This window comes from Oculina patagonica, chromosome 13, assembly GCF_052425735.1.
Source record: "Oculina patagonica isolate OP01 chromosome 13, crgOcupat, whole genome shotgun sequence".
NCBI lineage: Eukaryota > Metazoa > Cnidaria > Anthozoa > Scleractinia > Oculinidae > Oculina > Oculina patagonica.
The window spans coordinates 30,810,144-30,836,467 of record NC_135770.1 but is presented as its reverse complement, the minus strand read 5'-3'; the positions used below and the strand labels follow the sequence as shown (position 1 = coordinate 30,836,467).

The 26,324-nt window shown below is 38.5% G+C and overlaps 1 protein-coding gene across 1 annotated transcript; it reads left to right on the top strand.

Moving 5' to 3' along the window:
- The first annotated feature begins 600 nt into the window (after window positions 1-600).
- LOC144636041 (uncharacterized) lies at window positions 601-26,074 on the top strand. Its single transcript, XM_078495182.1, has 9 exons — window positions 601-731; window positions 2,867-3,197; window positions 10,200-10,326; window positions 11,438-11,495; window positions 12,280-12,375; window positions 13,371-13,555; window positions 14,717-15,137; window positions 15,867-15,920; window positions 24,581-26,074. The coding sequence occupies exons 2-9, from the start codon at window positions 2,917-2,919 to the stop codon at window positions 24,643-24,645; spliced, it is 1,287 nt and encodes a 428-aa protein (XP_078351308.1). The 5' UTR covers window positions 601-731; window positions 2,867-2,916; the 3' UTR covers window positions 24,646-26,074.
- The last annotated feature ends 250 nt before the right edge of the window (window positions 26,075-26,324 follow it).

Here is a 26,324-nt window from a genome sequence, read left to right as displayed (position 1 = left end):
TGCAAGTGCATCACAAGGATGAAGACATTTTGATGTTTGTGCTGGCACAAGTTGATGGTGAAATCCTGTGCACAATACTTGATGACTGCACTTCAATGAAACAATTTGATTTTTGCAGATTTTCGAATAAAAAGTTCCTGCATGATCGTCGTTCAACTGTACAAGCACCTTTCTCCCTCGGCCTTCCTTTGTGTTACGTTGTGTGTAAATGCGGACTCGCTTGAAAGAATTCTTCTAGAAAGAAAAAATATCCCTATTCTTTTAGTATGTTTCCTCTATTTCGCATAACACCTTTGAAAACCATCTCTTCGTCCTGGTCAGTCGGGGGAATAAGAGCCAGTTTTGGCAAATCGTCGTTGAAGCACTCGAAGAATTTCCGAATTATTTCATCCAATCAAAAACTAGAGCAAGCGCTCACGAGTACTCATTCTCGTCCCCATAGCCCTTTCGTTTCTCTTGCCAATCCGGCTAAGAGAAGCGAAAGGGCTATGGGGACGAGAATGACGAGTACTCCGAATCCGTCGCGCGTATAAATACGTCATGTTTCCTTACATGTCTCCCTTCGTTTCCTTTCGTTTCCCTTCCCGACCGGTAGCGCATGCGTATTACATTTTTCGCCAGTGAATCTCGTTAAAACTGGTTTCGTCAACTGACTAACCTCACGATTACTTTTCTGTGATATAGTTTTTGGATACTTGGATGCCTTGTGACGATTTAATTGCTCCAGCTAGGTAAGTCCAGAGTTGATGGAGTTAATGTTTGCATATATTGTATAAATCTATGTATATAATACTTGCTGCGATAGTCGCTGAGCGAGATAAAATGAAACGAATCAGCTTCGCGTCATCGATAACTCTTGTGAAGATTGTCTGTCTGTTGCGAGAAAATATTAACAGTGGGCTGCATTGTAAGCACTTTGGTTTTAATGTATTTAGTAAAGTTTGTTACCAAATGTGTTTGATGTTCTTCGAAAAGTAGCGACAGCACAGAAAATGAGATCTCTACACAAGAGATACATTGACGACATGGAAGGGTAGTTTGGCAAATTCTGTGAGGCTAAATTAATGACCAAAAGTAATTTACTTGTTGACACTGGGCGATGGACTCGGGATCAAGAGGCCCGGATTCGAGCGCTGGTAAGAGTAATTTTGTTCTGTTGAGTGCTACATTGGAGTTTAGAATATAGCCACTGTATACACTGACGCTCTGGGGTTTGAGCGGGCATCATACTTATATCTAACTAGAAGACCAGTACCCCCGATTTGCTAAATATATGTCGAATTCGCTGAATAAGGTTCACTTCTATTCTATTGTTTTGTTTTTTAACTGATTTTTTAAAAGCCCGATTTCATCAGAAACGTTTAACATGTTGAAATGGAACTAAAACAGAGACAAAGAAGGCGACAAATGAGGAAAGAATCAATGAACTTAATTTCTTTCTCTCGAGTGGTGTATGCCACCATTTTGCCGTGAACCGCGAAAATTGATTGGAAATTCACAGCTAACTTAGGTCTAAAAACTACAAAGTAGGCTAAGGGTAGATTGAAGGTAGCCAATACACTTTGCCTGTGGTGATCGGTAGACTAATTATTTGACATAAGTTTAATCTGATCTGTATTTAATTGACACTAAATTTTCACCCTCATCAGAGTGAAACAATGATGTAGCTTACAAATTAGCACGAATTACTGTAAACACCTGCAGATAAGCCCCACCTTTTTCCCAAAAATCTTCGCTTAAAATCGATGGTGCAGCTTATCTGCGGGAATATTTGAAAAGGTGCTGTAAATTTCCGTGAATTGACACTTAAATGGAAAAGTATGTAAATTAATATTACATAAAACTACGACACAAGTTTTGCAAGTTTGCAAGTTTGACAGCTTCTAAAAGCTTCTAAAAGCTGTTTGCAGCATCGATGATGGCCTAAAACTTTAACAGTATAAATTGATACTCCACGAGTGAGAAAATACCACAAATATTCATGTGGTAGATGGCCCTCTGTTACTTCCCCCTTCAGCACTTTGATGGCAAATTTTTTTGAATTTATCTCCAACAGATGGCTTCCAAATCTCTTTGTCGATATGATAGTCCCGAAACCAAAACGCCTCCATTTTGTTTTGCTTGTTCGTTCTCGCCGTAATCCAGGGATGTAGCTAAGAAAACACTAAGCCAGCTCATCAACAAGCCCAGCTGGCTTTTCTGGCCTTGGCAGCTCTAAAAGTTTATCCAAGCCTTTGTTTTCATGTGAAATTTCAGTCGGATTTAAGTTCTATTTCAGCCGGTTAAATTAGCCGGCAGCCGGCCCTCAGCGACATCCCTGCGTAGTCCTATTTTTACTTCCGATCTAATGCCTGGTTACTGTGTGGAATGAAATAATACCTGTCAACAAATACCAAAATAAGATCAATCATATGTCAAAGTTGGTGTTCATTATTTTAAAGAGCTCAAATTTGTGGTAAGACTGAAGTATTTTCCGTTTCCAGCCCTCCAAGTTTATTTTTTTCCTTAGTGGCCATTTGCCACCAACTGCTCAAGTTTGGTCACCAGTGAAAAATTTTAGTCACTAAATTAAGCTCACACTTTCAATCCTTCTCAATTTTAGTCGCCAGGCTGGCAAGTTTGGTTCCAATTAAGTCGCCAGCTCCAAAATTTGAGTCGCCATGGCAACTAAAATGGTCTTAACTTGGAGGGTTGGTTTCAATGGTTAATAGTGAGTTTACATTCAAAGAAGAAGAGTTGACTGGACTTTGGATTTTCTTTGATTTACTTTCAAAAAACTCTTTTCCAACATTTGAGTTGCTAAATGCAGGTGCGGCTTATCTGCGGGTATATCAAAAGTAACATTCTTTTAAATCTTTTTTCCCAGACTGATACACACCCGCCACCTTGCTTCGCTATCACGCCATTTAATGCAACATGCAAAGAGTCAAGATGAAGAGGTCTGATTGGGTAGAGCCAAATGCCAAAAGATACAAGGGAGACACAGCAATATTCAAGAATGTCATGGTTTTATTGGACAGTTATGTCACAGACAGAAAGAATGGTCAAGTGGCCATGCCAAGCAGTATGGATTTGGCTGGACTCAGAAAACCAGAAAAAGGACGGTATAAAGGCAAAATAGAGTTCACGACAATGATGACAAAAGAGGATGTACTGCAGAAACTACATTCAATTTTCCCTATTCTACAAAATACAAGGTACTAAATATTTCTGATACTAACAGTAACAGTGTGTTGATAATATCATGTGTTATGATTTTGTTAAGGTTATGGTACTGTATATGTTCCCAGTTCAAATTTGTCCAAAAATGAGGTATCATTTTAGTAAGTATGGATAACTTTCAGTAGCAGAAAAATAGACCAAAACCCTTTTCATTGCAAAGTAATCAGACGTTTTGTATGTGACATAAAAATTAAACCTGATCCAAAGTTGACAAACTGTCAGCTATTAAATCAGACTTTCCAGGTAGGAAAGGGGGGTCACACTCACTATGTTACACCCAGGGTACGTAACAGATTGTCACGTCGACATACACGTTGTGTTTTGCTAGAAGTGAAATTTTTGTATGACAGTCAGTGTCAGGGTTTTCAATCACATTTTAAAGAACAGTAATATGAGTATTGAAATGTTTAAAGGGACCGTTTCACGGTACTACGCATGTACAAGCTATGACGCAAGCAAACTCACTTCTATTGTTTATAGACCAATCGGAAGCGATATGTCAATATGTAAATCCAGCGCGTAACAAGATACCACTGCATTGCTTTGTTTATATGTCCGGCCGGGTACGATATGAAAAAAGGCGTAAAAAAGAGAAACGATTTTCAGTTCTCCTTATACTTTAAGGCTTGCACATTCAACGCTTTTGTTATGATAGAATTCTTCCAATCTCATGCAGTTGCTGTGAAGATAAATCAACTGAAACGTATGTTCGAATTCGAATTTAGATGCGGGAAACTACAATCGCAAAAACATTGATGTGGACATACGATTTCTTAGCTTATGCCGTGATCTAAAATAGTTGTACCTCCTTGTAGCTATTTTCTTTATGGTATCGAAAATCTACCGCTTTGTTTTGTTTTGCAAGAGAACTTTGTGACCGTTGTGTAGTGAGCAAACAATCTATGTGATCATTCGCGTGCGTTTGTATCTTATCACGTCCACTATCACATCACACCTATAAATTTTATTCAATTGCATCAAAACACTGTTCATACCAACCCGTACATTCTACAGTTATGAATTTCCAAATGATAGATCCTTCTGTAAGCCACACAAGACCGCTTAGCACCACACTAGACTGATCTGTTTAGCTTTTTGATCTCAAAGTACTCTTGAGAACGTCCTGTTGCCAGTCGATCTTGATATCGCCTACAAGACTCCATACAGTACTGTGCAAAAGTAATGCAAACGAAATTCGTCGAAATTCGCAACTTTTCGGGGCTTTTCGACGAAAAAATCGCGAAATTTCGTTCGAAGCGAATTTTCGGTGAAAAAGTAGCAGTTTTCGTTTTGTCTTTTGTTTTAAACGTCGCGATTTTTTGTGAGCATATTTCGCTTGCCTCGAAATTGACTTCGAAAATTCGAGCGAAAATTCGCTCTGTTCGAAATACACCCTTCGAAATTTCGAGCTCTGTTTTCGCTGTGTTCAAATGTCTGTTGGCCTTTTCTAAAGCTATGGCTCTGCCCTGCTTCATGACTATAAAGAATGTCTCTTTGAGGTGCTGCCATTCAAACTAAAAGACGATGACCATTGTTTTATGACAGATCGACCAAGCAATTAGCCCCCTACCTTAGTCTGTGATTCAAAGTTAAAACTTGATTCCTCTTTTTCTATGTTTAAGTGGCAAAGTTTATACTCTTTTTTTCGATCACACATGTAAACACATCCGCCATATTGAATCCGTGATACTTGAACCCAGACTTCCACGTGCCCAAAGCAAGTGTGTCAACATTCAACATGGCGGACAAGTCACATGGCGAGCGTGTGCTGGCGTATGTTTCACCATTTTATTGAGCCACTAGATCGAAGGAAAGAGTAGATATGGAGGCGGTGAAAGATTTTTACTTTCTCAATAGTTTTGCGTACAAAGTAGGACTTATTTTACAAGGTAAGATGTTCGAAAAGTTTCTTGTACGATCGACATGTAAACTTTGTGGTCGCCGCGCCATGTGCTTTCACTGATATACTGTAATTTGTACAGCTGTAAACAAGAATCTTCCTCAAGGCAATTCGTTTGAGTTATGTAAAGGTACAAATAAAGTTTTCTCACATCCAAAAGAGGCTGAAATGTTTTCAGTAGTAAACCTTTTATTTGTTTAACCCCTGTCTTGTTTCTTCGAAGTCGGCTTCTGAAAACATTTGTATCGCGCTTGTTTATGTTGTAAATATAGCTTCTACAGTGGTGTTCTTTGAAGTTTTAGGAACTTTCATTTGCCCCAAGCAATGTTTCAGTTATATTTTACTTTGCCACGGCTCAAATAATTTATTTAATTGTTATGACCTTGATGGAACGCGCTTCGCATTAGTTTATTAACTGTGGTCGAGTGAAGCTACATGCATATGCAGCGATTTTCGCTGCTTCGAATTTTGATAAGTCATTGTTTGTCTACCTCGAAAATTCGCTATTTCGAATTTCGCAGTCTCGAAATTTTCGATGAAGTTCGTGATTTTTTCGTGTGGAGCGCAACGAAACATGTCTCGATAATTCGAAGAAATTTTGACGAAAATTCGCGAGAACAAAAAACGAATTTCGACGAATTTCGTTTGCATTACTTTTGCACAGTACTGTATACACAAAAACACATTGGAAGTGCCATGTCACAAGGTCTTCTTGGCCTCCAAAGGAAAGATAACATTCTCACCGGAGTGGTTTTAGCACACTCTACTCCATGATTTTCCATTTTAGATCCACTTAAAAAGTGATCGGTGTTTCGTCATTTCATTTTAAGCTTTAAAATGGAATTCCCTGTGTTCAGGATGGAAAAGAAAAGACCCTGGAAGTTTGTAAATATATGCGGCGAGTTGCCATGATCTTCTTGTACATTTTGATGGCACAGCTAAAGACGAAAAACCTTCTTCCTTAGACCCCTAGAGTTCTCTAAAAATATGCACAGAAAACAGATTCTGATTGGTTTATTTTAATGCCCTAATTATCTATAGAACAATAGGAGAACCAAAAAGTCTCCAGGGAGGGAGGGAAAGGGCAATGGGCGACACGTGCTTTTTACGGCCGGTTACAGCCGGCACAGGAATTTGGGGGTTGGTTTTCGTGTGGCCAACTTTGGCCAGCACGGAAGCCAATAGGTTAAAGAGCCCTCGCAAAATTTAGGAAAACATGCTGTTGCTTAAATAAGTATTTTTCAAAAGTATAATGTCATCTGGAGCTCTAAACATTATTCATGTTCAGTAATAGGATTGGTGTACCAGGAACAGGAAAAAAGTTTTGGGCACTTAGCTTTTTGAACTACAGGAGTTCAATCAACATGGCCTATATTCAACCATCATAATTTGCATCATGCAATTCTGCACTTTTGTGGTTCCTTACTCCTTGTGCCCCAGGCTCAGCTGGCTAAAGGGACAAGTGGCCCCTTGGACGAGAATGTTGGGACACGATTTGATTGGCTGAATTGTAACAAAAGAAACAGCCAATCAATGAACCATTTATTGCGGTTTTCAGTGGAATGCAAACTCTGAAATTCAATCCTCGACCACCGGTTTACATGTTTTGCTGCCGTCAATCTAGCCTGCGAACAGGCTCTCTGGAGCGCTTGACCGGCAGGGAAAAAATGAAAGGGGAAAGCCTGCATGCATCTCTGAGAATCGCGAATGCCGCCCGCGAGCACCCCGCAGATTGCTTAGCTTGTCAACTGTCACATTTAAACAAATTAGCGCTCGCCGGAAGTCAAATTTAAAACTAAGGTAGACAATTAATAGTACACATGAAATTTTGGCGCTCGCTTGCCCGCAAGAGCCATGTCTCATGGAGAAACTCCAAAAAAACTCTGTACAGCCAAAAAACAAAAAGAAGAGAGCCCGAGCTTTAAGCATATCTTGCAAATAGAATAGAGCCAAACAAACTGAACTACAATGGGCGCCAAAAGTGTTGAGACAGTCGGCACTTTTTGAGTACCTTGGACAATTTTTACCCCTCACCCCTTCAATATAACCCCCTCCCCCCGAAACAATGTTGTATTTGCTATCTGCAAGACTTGCCTCGTTTGAGAACAACATTGAAAAGAGGGGAGGGGGAGTGGTTCAGAAACGGCAGCAGATTAAAGGTGAAAAAACGGGAATTTTAAATTAGTATCAATTTCATCCAACTGTCTCAAGGACTTTTGACGCCCATTGTCTGAAAGGGAATTCTAGCTTTTTGCAATAGTTATAAGTGCAAACTAAGAATCCATGGAAATACATTGTTTCGTGGACTAAGACGCATTTTTCTGATATATAACATAACGGGTTACCACGGGTAACCACGGGTAACCGAACAAATTAAAAGGAATAATAGTATCTTGTTTCTCAACTATTTTGGTTACCCGTGGTTACTCGTGGTTACCCGTTCATTTCGAGAAAAGAGGCCGTTTTTCACATGTTATTGACAAGCTGTTTGTTAAACAATCACGGAAAGTTGCGATTCCATTCAATTGCATGCATTTTTACGTGATTAAATGAATAATACCGTCAATAATAACGTGAAAAGCCGTCAGAGTCACGGGCATGTGACGTTTTACGTAGTTGCGTGACACCGTCACACAAGGCGATCGTAGGTTCTAAAATGCGCGAAAATAATCGGTGGAAAGTAATATATATTCGATATGTGTACACTGTCCACTGTTTACAATTATTTAATCCATTGTCTTGTTCATACTTGCAATTATTCTGGAAATTACGCCTTTATCTAGAGACTTCACGGTATCGGAGATGCGTCCTCAAAACAGATCAAAGGTTATGAAAGTTATATGTTCTTCTTTCGTGCATCGTCATGTAATTAGATTTACCATGTTAAAAATACTTCTTCTTTAGCTAAGAGATACGCAATGCGTCCTGTCCACAAGCTGTCATCGCATTCAAGTTTGATCTTTCGTGCAATTTGTAGAATCTTTTTCACATTCCGCTCTGTAAATAGTCCCTTTTGCCGTGCTTCGAGGAACTTATACCATTTGCTACGCCAAAACATTGTCCTGTTCTGAACGAAACGTGTCTTGCGCTGGCGTCTGCTTACCGCATTAGTTTCTAGACAGTAAATCGACCCATCCCATTCCTTAACCTTGGGATTTTTCTAAGAATGGACCGCTTTTCCCGGGAACACAGTTTTTGGTGGCGTCCGATAGCTTTCCTCGTCACGCACGCTCGATTTTTTCCTCTGCTCTAAGCAGCTTTAAAATGCGATACAAAAAACCCGAGATATTTATGGTTGGTGCATAATTTATTTGGAACCTAATCCTATTAATTTCTTTGCAAAGCAGACATACGCACGTGTTTCAACACAAATTCTAGCCTTAAAAACTATTTGGCCTTGTTTATGCGCAGGCCTAGCCGATTTGTGACGTCATCGCAAAATTACAATAATCACGATATTTACGCGATAATTAATCTTACGTAATGCAGCGCAGTACCAATGTGGTCACCTGATTCTAAAGAATAATATATGTTTTTGTCCATGTTATTTAGTTTCTTATTTTCAAGAAATACCGAAAAATCACCTTCAGACAATGGGCGCCAAAAGTGTTGAGACAGTCGGCACTTTTTGAGTACCTTGGACAATTTTTACCCCTCACCCCTTCAATATAACCCCCTCCCCCCGAAACAATGTTGTATTTGCTATCTGCAAGACTTGCCTCGTTTGAGAACAACATTGAAAAGAGGGGAGGGGGAGTGGTTCAGAAACGGCAGCAGATTAAAGGTGAAAAAACGGGAATTTTAAATTAGTATCAATTTCATCCAACTGTCTCAAGGACTTTTGACGCCCATTGTAGCACAACATGTGGCAGAGTACAGATTTTGAGGTGTTATTTTTAAAACTCTACAAACGGGAAACCACACAGCGCTCTAGGCACTTCCTTGGCCACAGTCTTATGGCTCTATTCGATGCATAATGCCTCCAAATAGAAACAGTACCCCCAGAAAGAAGTCAGAAGCAAATTAGGCTGAAAGACCGAATTTCACATAGAATGGCAAATGTCACGAAGTGGTGTAGGCCCGTCACCTTTATTTACCATGACAGTTTTAAATTTTTGTCTCTACCGGAAATGAAACACTTTGACGACATCACGAATAATTAAAATCCACCAATCAGCACATTGCGTCACAAAATTTGGACACGAACACTCGATATCCTGAGAGATGCGTGCAGGCTTTCCTTCTCGGTGCTTTGTACCTTGTCGCCGGCGCTTCGCACCGTCCGTCCGATCGCTCTGGAAAGCCTGTTCGCAGGCTACAGTCAATTATCTTAGCGGACCTCTCGGGAAACAGAAGTTCACTTCAGCCGGGTCAAAAGGTCACGTTTGTCAGTTGTGATTGGTAGATTTCGATCCATTTTGTTTGTTTCTGTTTGTCATTGTTCGTTGGCAGTCGCCATAATTATGATTGACGGCAGCGAAAAATGCAATCGTTAGTTGGATTTTGAATTTCAGAGTTCGCATTTCACTGAAAACTGCAATAAAATGATTTTCGTTATACTAGAGTTTCAAATAGTTGATTTGATTGGCTTGATTTGAAACTCCCTTTAGTTTGTAAAATGAAGGCAATCAAATCATGTGTCCCCAGAGCCACTTGTTTCTTGTGCACAGGCTTTGCAGACTAAGAATGACAAGCAGCTCTGGGGATAAAAGCTTGTAAGCAATCTGGTAACATACATCACAGGAATCTGTGCCCTTTTACATGATTTTTGGTTTCTTAAATGCTCATTAAGGTTATTGATAAACATTTCAATCAACTGATGCAAAATAGTCGTTGTCTTAAAGAGACCTTTGAATTATTTCAAAATTTAAGACAAACAACCAATAGGAAAAGTTTGAATGAAAATCTATGGGCATTTTACTTTAATGGAATTACCTTAAAAGAAAGTACTTAATAATCAGCAGTTTTATCAGAACGGCCTCCCTTATAAGGACTGTAAATTAATTTTGTGTCAGTAGAGAGTAACTGATTAACATCACTAGGGATAACCATGGATTCACTTCATTTAAATATTTAGACTCAGTTGTGCTTCAGCCAGAAAAACTCGAAGGTTGCTGGAATTTCATGGTGAGCCAAGAATGTGGGATGGAGAACTCATAAGAAGACACATCCATGGCAATTCTATTCTTTATTTGCTTGCCAAGGTACAGTGTGTATATTAACCTTATTTGTTACAGCCAAGTTAATTGTCGCTTTTTTAAGCTGTTGAATGTTATAATTAATAAAGGGATAAATATTATTTTTTGAATAGGGCATGTCTTAGAAAACACCTTTTTTTCACTTTCACTTTTCACTTAATTGATACCATAGTTGAATTACGTATACAGTGTATTTCAATTTTATACTACTCACTTGTTTTATTATGAATTCGTTTGTTTTAGAATTTGTCTTGAATTTATTTAAACAATAAAATCAGTAAATGTTTATTTAAAGTATAATATTTGTACATGTATTACAGAGTAAGATGCGAGGTTGTACTGGACTTTTAGACTTCCCAAGATGTATAGATGTATAGAGCCAAAAGTTAATGTAAATCAGGTCAAATTCTGTAATTGTCTGTTGCCAAAGTAATGGACACAGCCAAGATTTACAATCCATACTGGAAAGCCTGGAAAGTCCTGGAATTTTATTGTGGCACTTTCCAGGCCTGGAAAAGACTACCAGTCCTGGAAATTTCTTGAAATCTGTTAAACTCAAGTACCAACTGAATTCTCAGAACTAACATTTAAGAAATGTATTGCAGACAGTAAGGAGAAATAATATTGAGATCTTGGGGGTGAAAGGGTTAATGTAAATTTTGGAATCCTGGAAAAATCAATCTTAGTCCTTGAAAAGTCCTGGAAAATCTGTGTGAAAAAGGGCACGAATGCTGTCCATAGACATCAGCCCCCCTCGCCCCTCTAAACTATTTATTAGCAGTGTCAAAATATTGTTCTGCCACAAATAATAAACATACACATGACTTGTATATTAAGTGAACAATTTTTGGCCTGATAGATCTGCGTGTTATAAGGTTAAAAAAATGAATAGAATTTCCTGCAGTTTCACTGACCCTGATTACACCTTAATGCTACAATTCTTCTTTTAAGGTATTTTGATTTTTTATTATTGTTAGCTACCAGCTTCTCTATTTGTTTGGCGAATACCCAACTTGTTTTTCCTTTGCCACATACAGTACATGTTAACACCTTTCATATAATTACGTAAAACTATATTACTAGATAATCAATATCTAGCATATTTGTTTCATTTAAGGGAAATCTTGAAACAAGAAGGGTGTCTGAAGATTCGATATCTGAAGTGTTACATGCAGGTAAGATGCTAGGAGGCTGCATTTTGTAATAATAATCTGAGAGGTCTTGTAAATTACATGTAAGAGTCCTTTCAAAGAAATGACTTGTCAATCTTTTTCTTTCTTTGTTTTCAGTCTATTAATTTAATTACAAAATGTACAGAAAAATGTTTATTTACAAAGAAGCACAATGCATGACAATGAATTACATGTGTATGGTCATGTGTTTGTTCTGTGGCTGATTGGTTTCAACCTATCACCAAGTAATTTTGTTGCTTCATGCATAAATTTCTTGTGCATGGTGTTGCGTACCAATCGATTTTTGGCTAAAGCAGTTGTATTTAATTCAACAACTAACATACAACAATGTTGTATGTTAGAAACAATGTTGTATGTTAGAAAACAAAAAAGTTGAAGACTGAATAGTAAGAGCTAAATGAAATTCAAAAAGTGTTTAAAAAACTGCACTTCTGGCGTAACATAAGTGCGCCCATTGTTTCAATCTAGAGACACTATTTAGTTCACTAACTTGCTTCCCAAAGAAAGGTATTTTTCTTAGTCCTTAAAAGTGAAAATGGCTGCTATGAAGTAAATGGCTCGTGCCTTCCAAATTTTCTAAAATAGAGGGGTGTCACACCACAAGGAAATTCTGCAGCAAACTATGTTATGGACAATGATGATGGTGACTTTTGTACAGTACTGTATTACTTTGACCTAATTTCTTTTCACCTGTTACATTCACAAGCTGGGTCATAGGACCCTTTGATAATGAAATGGCTAAGACCTTGGTCTTGTATTTTGCTAGGTAAAGGACTAAACAGTGGAGATGAATGGATGGAAGTTTTGTACAGGGCTGGAACAGATGAAAGCCCATCGTTTGAAGTAACAAACAATAATGAAGGTAATTTAACTGAATTGGGAAAGTCGTCAACTGACCTGAATAACATTATCTCCTCCTTTCATTTGCCTTTGTATATTTTTTTTTATTTGTAATCTATAAATTCACATTATCGGGTTTGATAAAGTGGAGAAAACTAATAATAATTTATATTATTATTCATTCAAAATATTTCTTCATTTCTGATTGGCTTTCAATCCCCAGCTAATTCCAATTAACTGGCTAGCACCGACCAAATTTGGACGACGCTTCTATTATTGGACGAATGACGTAATAATTATTGGACGATTGACGTCAATCGTCCAATAATAGAAAAATTATTGGACGATTGACGTCACGCAACAATGGCTTTGTACAGAGGTCAGCCGAAGGCGAAAATGGTCGCTAAATTTCAACATTGCGACAAAAAAATTGCCAAAATATTAGATGATAAAGATAGCAAAAACATCAAAAAAGCTTTGAAGGGAAGTCACTTGATTTTTAGAGCTTATCTTCAGGAGAGAAACATCAAAAAACCAGCGACACCGGAGGAATTGGCCACTGTTAGCGAAAATTCTATGCCAAAGTTAGTAGCCATTTTAATTCATTTTGTGTTTTTAGAGCTCTTGGAAATATTTTGAATGAATAATAAAACAATTATTGAATTCGGCTTTCGTATGATATGAAGAATTATGCATATCTTCATATCATACTTAGCCTCATCCAATAATTGCTTATTATCTGTACAAGTATATCTGAATTAGAATACTCTTCTTTGAGTATTTATGATGTGCAGTGGAGAATGCTAAGAAGTTTCTCTATGTTAATCAAATTTCAAAACACTGGTAATTATTAGGTTTATGCATAATATGTAAAAGTTCTTGCTGTGACTTTCTTTTACCCTGATCACTTGCTTTTAGTTCACAGCAAACCAATAACCTTCTGTTACATTTGCAAACTGTAGCAGAAATGTTTCTCCACAAACTGACACTTAAGTTGGTTTCACGATTGACTTGCAGTTTGGCTTATAAGAAATCCTGCCTTGTATTTTCCACTTGATCAAGACCTGTCTTTGCTGCCGAGAAATAGTACAAGAGCAAATCCAGTTGTTCACCTGTGGAAAACTTTCATCTCTGTTGCTCCGGATACCCTAATAACAGAGAGGCATCCCAATTTGGAGGAAATTCTTGTGGTTAAACTTAGAGTAAGACATGCACATTTGCTTTGTCACATTTTAAATATTGCTTTCTTTAAGCACACTCATAGCAATAGCAACGATTACTAATCAGGTTGGTGAGCCAACAGTTAAATAATTTTTCAGTTTCTCAAAAATCTTGGAGTTTACATGTTCAACTGTTAAGTCAGATCAGCTTGTCTGATAAAAAGTGAAGCTTGGTTTACTCAGCAACAGAAATGCTGCATTTACTTGGCTATAAGCAGAGTGCCATGCCACAGCGGCGTGGTGGGCAGTAAGTAAGTAAGCAAGCAGAATCATTGACTGGAAGTATTTCCATAAAATATCAGATGCTATTAAAAACTAGCCATGGTATATTGCAATTCCTGAGTTTTGATTGGTTAACTGGCATTGGTATATGAGCTCACATACTATTGACCACAAATATGATTGGCATACGCATCAACAAGAACAGCCGGGGAGCTCAAATATTGCAATTTTGTGGGTGTTTTTATTAAAACAATTATTCCACTTGAGCTTGTTGGGTATGAGCATGTAATAACCAACTCGGCGCTAGGCACCTTGTTGTCTATCTACCATCTCATATCCAACGCGTGCTCATAGAATAATTGTTTATTATTAATTTTCTACTCTGGAGGGCAAATGTCATGAGAGGTAGCCAAAAGGGACCTGCAGAAGAACAGTAGCGAGGGAAAGGGTTGAGTTAGGTTTCAAAGCCTGCTGTAATTCTGGGGTTTGTATGAGATACCAAGAAACATGGTGAGAGATAATAAAGCCTTATTTCCCAGCTAAGGAAAAGGAAATGATGAGGATAAGGATGATGAAGAAATCACCAACAATTAATTGATTAACAGACATCATTAAGACTAAGACTTTAATGGATCACAAAACTACTGGAAACACCAGTAGTTTTCATTGTGGTCCTAATACAAAAATAAAATACTAAGGAATTGGAATTAACTAACGTCGATTTCCATCAATTATTTCACAGGGTATAATTAAGACCAAAGCAACTCTAAAGTGCATTGTTCTTGGACACAACTCAAAACTGTCCTGAGTTTCATTATAATGTGTTGCGCACTGGATTGGTAAGATCCAGGTCCATCAACAGTTGCTTAAAAAGTGAAGAAATTGCAAAATGTATCGAATTTTTATCTCATTTTGCTTTAGGAGCCAGAAAGTGCAAAAGATAATGCATGGAAATTAAAGGAAGCACTCAGGTCAATGAACTGGACAAAATCTACAGTCCCACAGTGTAAAAGAGGAATGTCTCAAATGAACTTTAGTGTCCTTGTGCGTGCTGTTTTAGAGTACTTAAAAGACAACCATCCTACTACTCCCGAAGAATTCAACTTTCAGGCTGAGCTGAAAGCAGCAAGCCACTGGCACTGGTACAAAGATAATGAACCGACGCAGTTTGTGTCAGGCCCTTTTGATGAGGAACAGCTTAAGAAGGTTGCTGAGGTTGCTTTAAGTAGCTGGACTCATAAATTGAATGAAATGAAGAGTGAAGCTGAAAAATTGCAAGCGAAAATGCAAGAAGCTGGTGAGGAAAATGAATTATCTTGCAACATTGAAGAACAAATCTCAGGTGACTACAAACATTTTTCTGTTAGTTTATTGCTGATGGGGGGGGGGGGTGGTGTTGGGTTTTACCCTACAAAACACTGTACCTACCGAAAACCAGTTTCTTTCCCTTTGAGTTAGGCGGGTTTTCGCTACAGGCATGAAGTTATTTTCTACCAAAAGAAAAAGAGCCCTTCTGTTGGTAGATAGTATCCAAACTTTTCCGTGGGCTTTACAAATGTGAGGAGTCTTTATGACAGCGAATTTTGGATTTAAATTGTAGTTAATTTGCAAGCTGGAACAAGAAAACTATTTTCTTATTTTTCTAGAAATAAAAGGATTCTGGCAGAAACAGACTGCATCTGTTTTCTTATGTACCTAAAAGCTACTGATTTTTCAACTCGTGCCACTCAATGCTTAGTTTTTCTTGCCCAACGTTTTTAACACCCCTTACAAGAAAGGCCCCAGCCATACCCTTAATTATAGTCTGAAACTTCTTTGGGAGTGACGCTAAGTAAAGTTCTGTGAAATGTAGTTGAATTCATGCAAATGACCAGGTAGTGGTTTGTAAAATGTATCCTCCCTTGTAATGTTTTTTTATTCTTACCTCACTCTACTGGTATATGAATAGTAGTTACTAGTAGTGAACATACTTTTTATGAGTCAAAAAAAAACTTCGTAATGTCATACAAGTTACCAGAATGGTAAGGTTATTCGCATTCCAACACAGACTAAATTTCCATGCCTGTTTTAGATCTTGAGGAGGCCATTTTCTCCTTGCAGCTGTATTACAACATGACGCTGGAAGGTAAGCGAAAAAGTAACAGCAAATACTGTTAATTAATACAGTCAACTCTCTCTTAACGGACGCCTCTATAAGACGGACAGCTCTTTAAGACGAACACCTGATGTTGGTCCCGTCCCTGCCGTTTTTCAGTCATTTTACTGTAACTAAACTCCCTATAAGACGGACACCTATCTAAAACGGACAGTTGAAGCCGGTTCCGACGGTGTCCGTTTAAGGTGGCTTAATACAGTTTTGAGGGGGAAAGTGAGCCCAACTTTTAACTCTCTTTAAAAATATTCAGGAATATTCTGATAAATCTGTAAGACAGATTTTTCGCAAAATAGGAAAATGTGATAAAATGCCCCTTTAAAAAATAGCTCAAATTCTGTCTTACAGATTTTTATTTTATTTTGCATGAATGTTTAATCAAAGCCAATTTGTTATTTCTGAAATTTTGAGGTGGGGTCATACGGGTAGATTTTGAGAAAAACGCTGTTAAAGCAACTAGTGCCCAGTCTCCTCCCAAGCACTCGGCCACTCATTTCGGCTCTTTATTGATTGCTTATTAGCATTTTTTTTGGTCAAATGTCGCATATGATGGCTTTATGCTTTAAAAAACAGTAATAAGAGAAAGAAAGAACATTCCTGAATATTTTTAAAGAGAGTTAAAAGTTGGGCTCACTTACCCCCTCAAAACTGTATTAAGCCACCTTAAGAAAGAGTTGACTGTAGGCAACCTTGTAAAAAGCAGAAATTTGGTTAATTTATAGGCGATTGCGTCAGTCGATCGTCTTATGTCATGAGGCGGTCGGCGGAATCTGCACTTCTGTACTGCATTCTGTTGCATTCGACCAATGAATAGAACCGAATGGGACTGAGAACTAGCTACAGGAATAAATGTTATGCAAAACAAAGTTCCAGTTAACAAGAAATCGCCGCGAAAAACACAAAGCAAAATACTCCTGGAAAGTTAGAAAGGACAGATACAAAGTATAAACGAAAGAGACAAATTTTGTATTTGATAAGTTCTTTTTAATTCAGTGGGCAGAATGATCACATCTCTACATTTTGTAATACAATGGGCCTGTGTGGTCAGTCTGTGTAAACAATTACGAGACAGCACTTGACCTGCAACAAAAATCTGGCTAAGCAGTCCAACAAATTGTCTTATAAAAGATTCTGGGTTTTACCTCTTCCAGAGATTTTCTTTTGCTTCTAATACTTGTCAAGCTTTGCTTAGGCGCTTTCGACTCGATGGCCAGCCAAGTGAAGCTGTTTCGCTTTCCCTTCAACACTTCGTTGGACGACATAATTCTCTGTCCCATACAATAGAAAGCCTATGAGTTCTGTTCTCTAAGTACAGTGATTTTCAAGCGATGTAGTCATTACTTTAAGGCTATCTGGTCCATAATCTTCACCAATGTGTTTGTTTCTTTAATTCGGCGAATTCGGCGTAAATAAATTCGCTCAAGCAAAGTGTGAAGCTTAGTCGGCTCGTAGTTTCGATTTCGTCGGCAATTCCCTTCTTGAGAAACCACTTAATTGAAAAAGAGAACCAAAAACCAGTGCTTGTCAGTGCTGTGGTGTTTAGAGCTGTCTTCTGGTCCTCTACTGTGCTCTAAACGCCAGCCATTTTTTGTCTCGTGTCGTCATAACAACGTCATGACGACACGAGATATATGCTATAGAGGGAGGCCACGGAATTTTCCCGCCATGTCAACATTTTTCCCGCCATGTCAACATTTGCTTTGTGAGGCCGCGGAATTTTCCCGCCATGTCAACATTTGCTTTGTGATCTGAGGCCGCCGGAATTTCATATCAAAGAACAGATAATGTTTCTTAACAAAGGTCGCAACTAACGCGCTGGTTTATCAAACTGTAGGTTAGGAGTATTTACTGTAAAGGGCTTATTATATAAAAATACAGGCACGCTTTACTGTTCTTAAAATATATTTCTTTTTTTAATCGATGGCGTGACATCGCTTTATGCCATCGAAAGATCGGTTCGTTTTGTCTGTTTGGCCCGATCGAACAGAAAATCAAATTTAACTTAACAAGAAATCGCCGCGTAAACACAAAAGAAAAATACTTCCGTACAGTTAGAATGGAACACTACAATGTATAAACGAAAGAGACTAATTATATATGATGGGGTCTATTAGATTTAGTTGACAGAAATTTCTAATTCTTATAATACAAAGGGACACTGTGAGCAAGAGACCGTTTGACCTTTCTCGCAGCTTTGCTCGCGCGTATCGTTTGTCGTTTATCCGTGATATCACACTACAGTATAACGCAATATTTGTTGAGACAACATAGGGAAATCTAAAAAAGTATAAAAATATAAAATAAAATATTACCGTTGTTCAATTGAGAAAATCTACGAAGAAAATGTATTATTTGCATCCTTGGTCTGTGAATTCATAACAGCTATACAATCAAGTTTTTCCTCATAATTATGTAAGACCCCTTGTGAAACGCCATCGCTTCTGCATGCATCGCGTGCCTTTTTTTTTTACGTTTATTGCTGTACTGAGGTTTATTGCTGTAGTTAGTTCACAGTCCTATACGGGTCTTCTGATCGGTGTATCAAGCGCAACAGATTCGATGCACTCCCACGATGATATTAAGCGTTGACCTTATCTGTTAATAAACGACACGCAATGCACGCACAAGAGATGACGTTTTTCCTGAACTTGCAGCAAACGAGCAAATTCTTAGTGGTCCAACAGGCAATATAAATGGAACAGAAATAAAGCCCCTTTTAGCTGGCGACAGTGCCTATCCACTAACGAACTGGCTAGTGAAACCCTACCCGGACGCCTGACTCAGGAGCAGAGAAAGTTGAAAACCTAAAATTCGGTGCGCTACGATCTGTAGTGGAACGAGCATTTGGCATGTTGAAAGTACGTTGGAGAATTGCGTTGAAAAAGGTTGAACAAAAAACGAGCATCCTAAAAAAGACTATGATTGCTACGTGAGTTTTGCACAACATTTGCATTGAAAGGGGTGACAACGATAACAATGATTCAATAACAGAAGATAAACGATTAGATAAAGACAATTATTTTGATGCTAAATCTTTAAAAATGTCAACTGTGGCATTTTTTTGTTTCATTTGCCTGCTGCGTCATGGAACATTTCAGCCGATCGTTCAAATCTTGCGTTGTGCTGTTCCATACTTTCTTCCCACATTTCAATAAAAGAACTCTGTCAGTCTGGCGTCGTACTTTTTTGCCTTTCTTTTCTCAGGCGGTTCTGATTCATCGAGAGAAACATTTACACTTTCGATTTGCGAACCCTCGTTTACACTTGGCTCTGAGGTAAAGGTAGAACTCATTGCCATTTTAATAATCGGCCATAGGGATCGGCCATTTTAGAGGGATCGATGATGTCGCGGTGTCCTATCACCTCAACAAAGATGTCGAAATTTTCTGAATTCCATCTTCTCCAGTCGAGCGAGATCGCTGCTTGAACTGCTTGAACTCGTACTCTAGATTCTGCTGCCGTTTTGTTCACCTGCTGTAGCATTCTCTGGCTTTCTGGACACCTTTCTTTATTGCGTTCGACGAAGGAGAACGCTGTCCTAATCCGTTTGTAGTCGAGTTTTTTGGGCTATCTTTGTATGGTCATCAATTTGGCCGCCCCAGAAAATTTTTCAGGGGCGAATGACGTCATCTCCATGCCATGTGCTTAGGAAAAGGAGAGAGGCCCTGGGTACGAGGTTGGTGCTTCGTGATCTTTCAATATGGCGTCCATTTTGGAATGGCACAAAGATGTGGAAAGCATAACAGGGTTTTGTCCAGGGAAGTAGAGTTTTAGTCCGCCACCAAACGTCTTTAAAATAGTGTCCGTTCGTGAAAAATTATATGAGCTTCTTCGCAGCGACGCGGCGGGAACTGGTATTTTTGTGTCTCGCAAAAACACAACAACAGCGATGATAGGATAACAGGCTCAGAGCTGGTAATCCATGTACTTTCGACTGTGCTTTTGTGTGTGCTTAAGTGAAGTTGTATCTACATATATTATTCGGAGCATCAGTGGCAAATATGACTAAAGCTACTTATCAGAAAATGAGAAAGCTGTGTAGTGGTTCGCCCACGGTGATGACACCGAGTTGTGATGTGTCAACTCAGCTGCTTTGCTCAACCGATTCAACTTCAGTCTCTGCGTACAGACTTGTGAGACTCTATAATACACCAATATATTCCCTTCGGCCACTAAGCATTGACAAGCTGAATGCAGACTATTTCAAGTTGTGCACCATTTTATATTACTGTTGAGTTACCTCTAGATCTATTGTATTTTATCATTGGTATCAAAATGTGTCTACGTGTACATTTCAGTTAAGTAGTCTTTTGTTACTGTTAGTATATATTACAAATAACTATACGAACATTTTCCAGAGTATCTTCTTGATATATATTCTACTCTATTTGGATTCATGAAAGACCTTTAGCCACTTTTCTTGGCACAATCAAAAGGCTTTATTCTTCTCTTATGGTTTAGAAAGATGGGTTGGTACAAGCAGATCAGGTTTCAGCTAGACAATGTCACATTTTCTGCATGGACTTTTCATTGTAGTTTGTACATCACAAACAGACCTCAAATATCAAGAAAATATGAAAACATAATATCATACTCCCACCCCTTGCCTCCAGCTTTCCCTTCCCCCCCCCCCCATCACCCCACCCTACCGAACGCACTCCCCTAATTTCCAATTACTACTAGTACAAAGAATATATATCGTTCCAGATTTTGATTTTTTTCTCTTTGTGAAACTCCCCACAGCTTACTGAATTTGGGGGCCCACGCTTCAAGACGTTCGTGCGTTTCTTTCTCAGTTCTGTCAGCAGACTAAACGCGAGGTTTTTTCGTTTTGTGTTTGCCGCAGCAGCAAGTACTTCGACATCACTTGCAACTGAAGACTAAGGCGATAGCACGCTTCTTGCCAGTAGAATTGGTGATTGCATGCGAAGTGGATCATGTACAGGCTCTGGACCTGCTGGCAGGCTTCGCAGTTCAGCTGGATGATAAAATGTGGCGCTTGACGATGGAAATGGCCAATGTTGACCGCCGTTAATTGGCTGATCTGGATTTGCTCCTCTTGCAAACCGTCGATTTAAGTTATCGCGAAAGGAATAAAATGCGTGATTTGTGATTGTGTGAATTTTCTTTTTACAAAAAGAAATGAGCGTGTCGTACAAGTCTTTGCGTGTTCTGATAAGGCATTTGATTGACATTCAATTTCCTGAAATTGTTTTGATAGTGCGGAGTGTTTTAACATTTTGGTTAAAAGGTTGAATTAATATATGATCGGAATTTCCGTAATAGATAGCTTAGCAATATGTGTGTTTAGATGAACGCCTTTGTATCGAGTGGTTCATATCTTGTGACTCCTTGTAAGCGAGAACAAAAAAGAAAGAAAAAAAACAACAAAAAAGAACAAACGAATTGCCCATGAAAGTTACCATGGATACCATCCATGAAGTTACCGAGGTAAATAGGTAGGTTTTTCAAGTACTCCGAGATAAAATGACCGATCGCGAGGCAAACTCAAAGATAAGCAAATAAAATAAACAGAGAAATTTGAAATTAAATATGATGGCGCGAGGTTTAGATTTCCGGAGGTCAACTTTGCGTGTTCAAAGCAGCAAAAACGTGGTCTTAGAATGTGGAAAGCTAAATGGCTTGCTGATTTATAAGTATAAACTTTTTTTTGGAAATTTGGCGTTTTAATGAATAAAACACAAGTCAAGGAAGATCTATAGTGCATTTTCTTATATGTATTTCGATTTCATCTCTTATAAACGGAGTCTTCACTTTCTAATTCTTCGGTGTCTGAAACACTGACATAACAAAGCAGTAGAGGACTGTCGAAACAGTATGAATAATAAATGCTAGATGATGCTAGCAAGCACCCTCGAATTATCCACTTTCGCATTCAGTTTCGCGCCGAAAACAGTATGAAAGATTGACCTTGGTAAAGTGTTAAGTGTGTGACCGCAAACACCTCGGTAACGTATTCCCGCGTGAGTTTACCTTGGTGTTATTTACCTTGTGTATGTGTAATTTACGATGTTTGGTTTTGTTTTCAACAAGCTCGGACAGATAAGAGTCAAAAATGAAAGTGACGGCTGATAAAATCATTCAAACACAGGTTTATTGTCGTCTTCACGCGATTCCGTTATTCCTTTTCACGCTATAATTGTATTGAAGAAACGAAACCTTTTTTAAATGTCTTTTGCTAATTTCTGACGAACCCCTATTAAGCGGCCAACCTCTATTAAGCGGCCAGTTGCCATTTCCCCGAGGATGGCCGCTTATAGGGGTTCTACTGTATTTCACACATGTTTTTTGTGACGAAAACGCTGAAAATAGAAATTCCGGTATGTTTGTAACGAACGTTTTACATTCTTACTGGCCACTAAATAGGGGCAAAAGCAATAGAAAAACGCTCATCGGGACGGCAAAAAGGTGTCCGCGCCGCTTAATAGGGTTGGCCGCTTAAGAGGGGTTTTTCTTGACAGTATTTTACTGACAGCAGTTTCGGGGCTTCAGTAACTGGCCGCTAAACAGGAGGTGGCCGCTTAATGGGTGGCCGCTTAATAGGGGTTCGACTGTACTCTATTTTCAGATATTGTTCTTTGATCGTTAAAAGCGGACAATGAATCACAAAAGAAGTGGAAAACAGCGCAAAACGGTCGGCGCAAGAAGGTGACGTAGGGGACGAGTGATTCGAGTAACCCTCAATTCCTCTTGCGTTCTTTTGCGTCGAAAATAGAGAGCACGTTTTTTTGGTAAAAATCATAAATAATATGTGTTCTGTCATTTTGTTTTCCCGCGTGTTTTGTAATTTTATCTTCCCGCTTGTTTTGTCATTTCGTTTTCCCGGGTGTTTTGTCGTTTTGTTTTCCCGCATGTTCACCATTTTTATTTCCCGCATATGAAAAAAGAAGACTAAAAATTATCTCAGCAAAATGTTCCCGGAAATGGTATATCTTCTAAAAACACCTTTCTTTTTAGTGGCGCGAAAGTCTTTAATGAACTCCCTGTAAATATTGCAAGCGTAGATAACATACTAGCTTTTTACAGCTTAGCATAACATTTCCTTTTATAATAACTTTTTCTACCTGAATGACCCACCCTGTTTAAATAAAGTTTCATATACTTACTTACTTTCGTAATGATTCAGTATACTCACCAGGTAATGAGCTAAAAATGAGAAACAATACTGATAATAAACAATACTGAACGATTGCTGTAACCGTTCTTGGGTGTCCTCAGTAACCAAACAGCTTCATTCTGATGTCGAGTACACGCTTGTCTGACTAGAGAGAAGAGATGTAGTATCCCAGTGAATGTTGTGTACCCCTACTGAGTGGTAGCTGTCAGCAGTCTGTAAGTGCTCTTCACCAAACAGTTTCATCATACGCGCGCTTCTTGGACTCTAAAGTGGAGATGTAGTTGCCCAGTGAATGTTGTGTAACCCCCTACTGAATGATAGCTCTCAGCCATCTCTGAATGTTCTTCGCCAAACAGTTTCAGACTGATATCAAGTACAAGCTTGGATCCGGCTCCAGAGCAGAGATGTAGTCGCCCAGTGAATGATGTGTAACACCCCTACTGAATGGTAGCTTTCAGCTGTCTCTTAATATCCTTCACCAAACAGGTTCCATCTGATATAAAGCGCACGCTTCTTGGACTCAAGAGCGGACATGTAGTCGGCAAGTGAATGCTGTGTTACACCTACTGAATGGTAACTGCAAGTGGTCGTTGGATGTTCTTCACCAAACAGTTTCCGTCTTATTTCAAGTGCATCCTTCTTGAACTCGAGAGCGGAGTTGTAGTCTCCAACTGGATGTTGTGTAGCCGCCACTGAAAGATAACTGTCAGCAGTCTCTGAATGTTCTTCACCAAACAGTTTCCGTCTGATATGCATCTTGGGCTCAAGAACGGAGATGTAGTCGCCTAGTGAATGTTGTGTAACCCCTGCCCCAAACAGCCTCAGTCTGATGTCGAGTACACGCTTCTCAGACTTAAAAGCTTCTGAGCAGTCCCCTCTCCTGTGTCGAATGGCGGCTTGGTCCGAATAGCGAATAGTCGCGAATAGTACGAATACTCCCGAATAGTCGCGAATAGTATGTGATAAGTCGTGAATAACGGCCAATAGTAGCGAAAAGTAGTTGGATAGTGATGATGCTTTAGGCCGCGTAGGATCCAATTTCGGAAGTGGATCGAGAAGGGCCTGGTGAATATCTTAGACCGATAAGGATCCAATAAAAGAGTTGGATCGAGTAGGGTCTAGTGAAAGCATTTTATTGGCTCTCTGTGGGTGCCTTTGTTTATTAGCCAATCAGAATGCTCTGTTTGTTTCTCTTTTTTGCACCGAATTTCCTTTTTTCCGCACTAAATAAACTCATTTCTACACCAAATTTACTAAAAACTGCATTTCTCTAAGCCAATCAGATTCGAGAAATTTTTTCATGTATATTATTAAGAGAAAAATCGAACATTTAATCCGACTTGAAGATGACTTAGTTTAGGTCGAAAACGTTTAGTGAACTGACCTTTTCAAAGTTACTTGTAAATATTTACTGTAACCCAAAGAAATATTAAGGACAACCTAGATGTACTTTGTTAACAAGTTATGTCTCTCCAATTTTGTCCCTGACTTACAGCTGGACGATTTACCGACATTGACAGTGCCAATCTTGAAACTGACACCCATCCCTTATCGATGTGAAACAGAGATCAAGTTCAGCAAGGATGGTTTTCGAAGCAATCAGAAAGAGTTTACTAGGATACCTCCACGCATCCCGCAACCACTTGCAGTTCATTGATGTATGGAGTGCAAGAGTGAAAGAGATAAAAGTCCTGTTAAATTGATGTCAAAATTGCTGTCAAATTTCATTACAAGGCCAGTCATGCGTTGATTATATGCAAGTAAATATTAGTAAAAAGTTTCATGTTTTGCTTTCAAATGGGTAATTGATTTTTTTGGTTGTTTTGCCTTTGGTTATTATTCACTATATAGGCCAGGTAACAGGCAAATAACACAGGTCAAAATGGCATTTATCGTAATTCGAGACAAATATTAGCTCAGTTTTTGAAACGGGGTATCCTGTGTTTTAGCAAATTGGAGTTGGGAAGGGATCTTAAGCTTATTTGCTCCAGAAGTGGCGGCCTTTTGTATACAGCTTTGCTCGCCAGAGAGATCAATCATCTTTTTCATCTTTTTCTCGTAAACGAGTATGGCGATCTATCATTTTTTCTATTGATTGTAGTAATCACCTTGCTGTAAAATGAATGAAAACCAGTTTCTGTTGCAGAAGAATAAAGCCAGTACTCGTAATTTAATTGTGGTGTCGAGAACACTGCATGCTAGAAACAAGTTGAATCAGTGTCGATTAACAAGCGTGCTTTGTCATGGAACACATTAAATTGTTCGGTGAAGTCAATTTAGTACAACTGATTATTTCATGTTTTTTGTCAACCAGGGAAAGATTTAGAAAATTTCTATGCCAACTTCAATTTCGAGAGAATCACCCTAGTTTAGGTGATTCCTCAGAAATAAAAGTTGCCAGACTGTTTTTTCTAATCTTTCAATATGTTGTCTTCCAAGTACTGTTTAGAAAAATACATTAAAAAAGATAGGTTGCCATGCTCGCAAAAGAGATATGATGGGCCATTATGCCTGTCCTGGTACTAATTACGTGCGTTATTTCATTGGTCCACGTTACATTTTGCGGTGACTGTAAGCAAAGGTTATTGGAGAAATACTTAAAAAAAAATTGACAGGTAGAACGTCCCTAGCATAAGGAACAATGTAATATATAATTTATGAAAAATATCACGTAAATCCAAACGCCATGTAGAAATAGCCGCCATTTCGTTTATGTGCGCGCGCTAATTACGCGTAAAATTCTGCGTAGTGCAATACTTACGTGGCTAAAAAGAGGTCGTCTGGGCGAAACAACCTGCATCTTACAGAAAAGAAATATCGATCCAAATTTTAGAATTGCTCATTAGCGCAGTGGCAATTAGTTTCGAATTTGCCACTATAATATTAGGGATAAAAATAAAAAAGATTACGTACATTTTAAATAAACCAAAGATTAGTTGTGTATTTGCAACAGCTTTGAATTTGCCACTATAATATACATGATAGAAATTATTTTAAGGTTGCGTAGATTTAAAATTAACCGAAGGTACGCAGTAAGAGAATCTGTGTAGGCAAATTGTAGAATGAAAAGCAAAAATGCGATAAGTTCAATTTTACATATATTATTGTATATCTTAGTATTTTAGTTTGTAAATAGGATGGATAGTAGGGTAACTACATGTTGAAAAGCCCTCTGATGTGGAAAGCATATAATAAAGTATTATGTGTCTGTTATATCTGATATCTTTATTTTGAATCTG

Coding starts and splice junctions, on each gene's coding strand:
- LOC144636041 (XM_078495182.1), top strand. CDS start 2,917: ATGCAAAGAGTCAAGATGAAGAGGTCTGATTGGGTAGAGCCAAATGCC. Junction 3,198..10,199: donor CCTATTCTACAAAATACAAG/GTACTAAATATT, acceptor TTAAATATTTAG/ACTCAGTTGTGCTTCAGCCA. Junction 13,556..14,716: donor TTCTTGTGGTTAAACTTAGA/GTAAGACATGCA, acceptor ATTTTGCTTTAG/GAGCCAGAAAGTGCAAAAGA.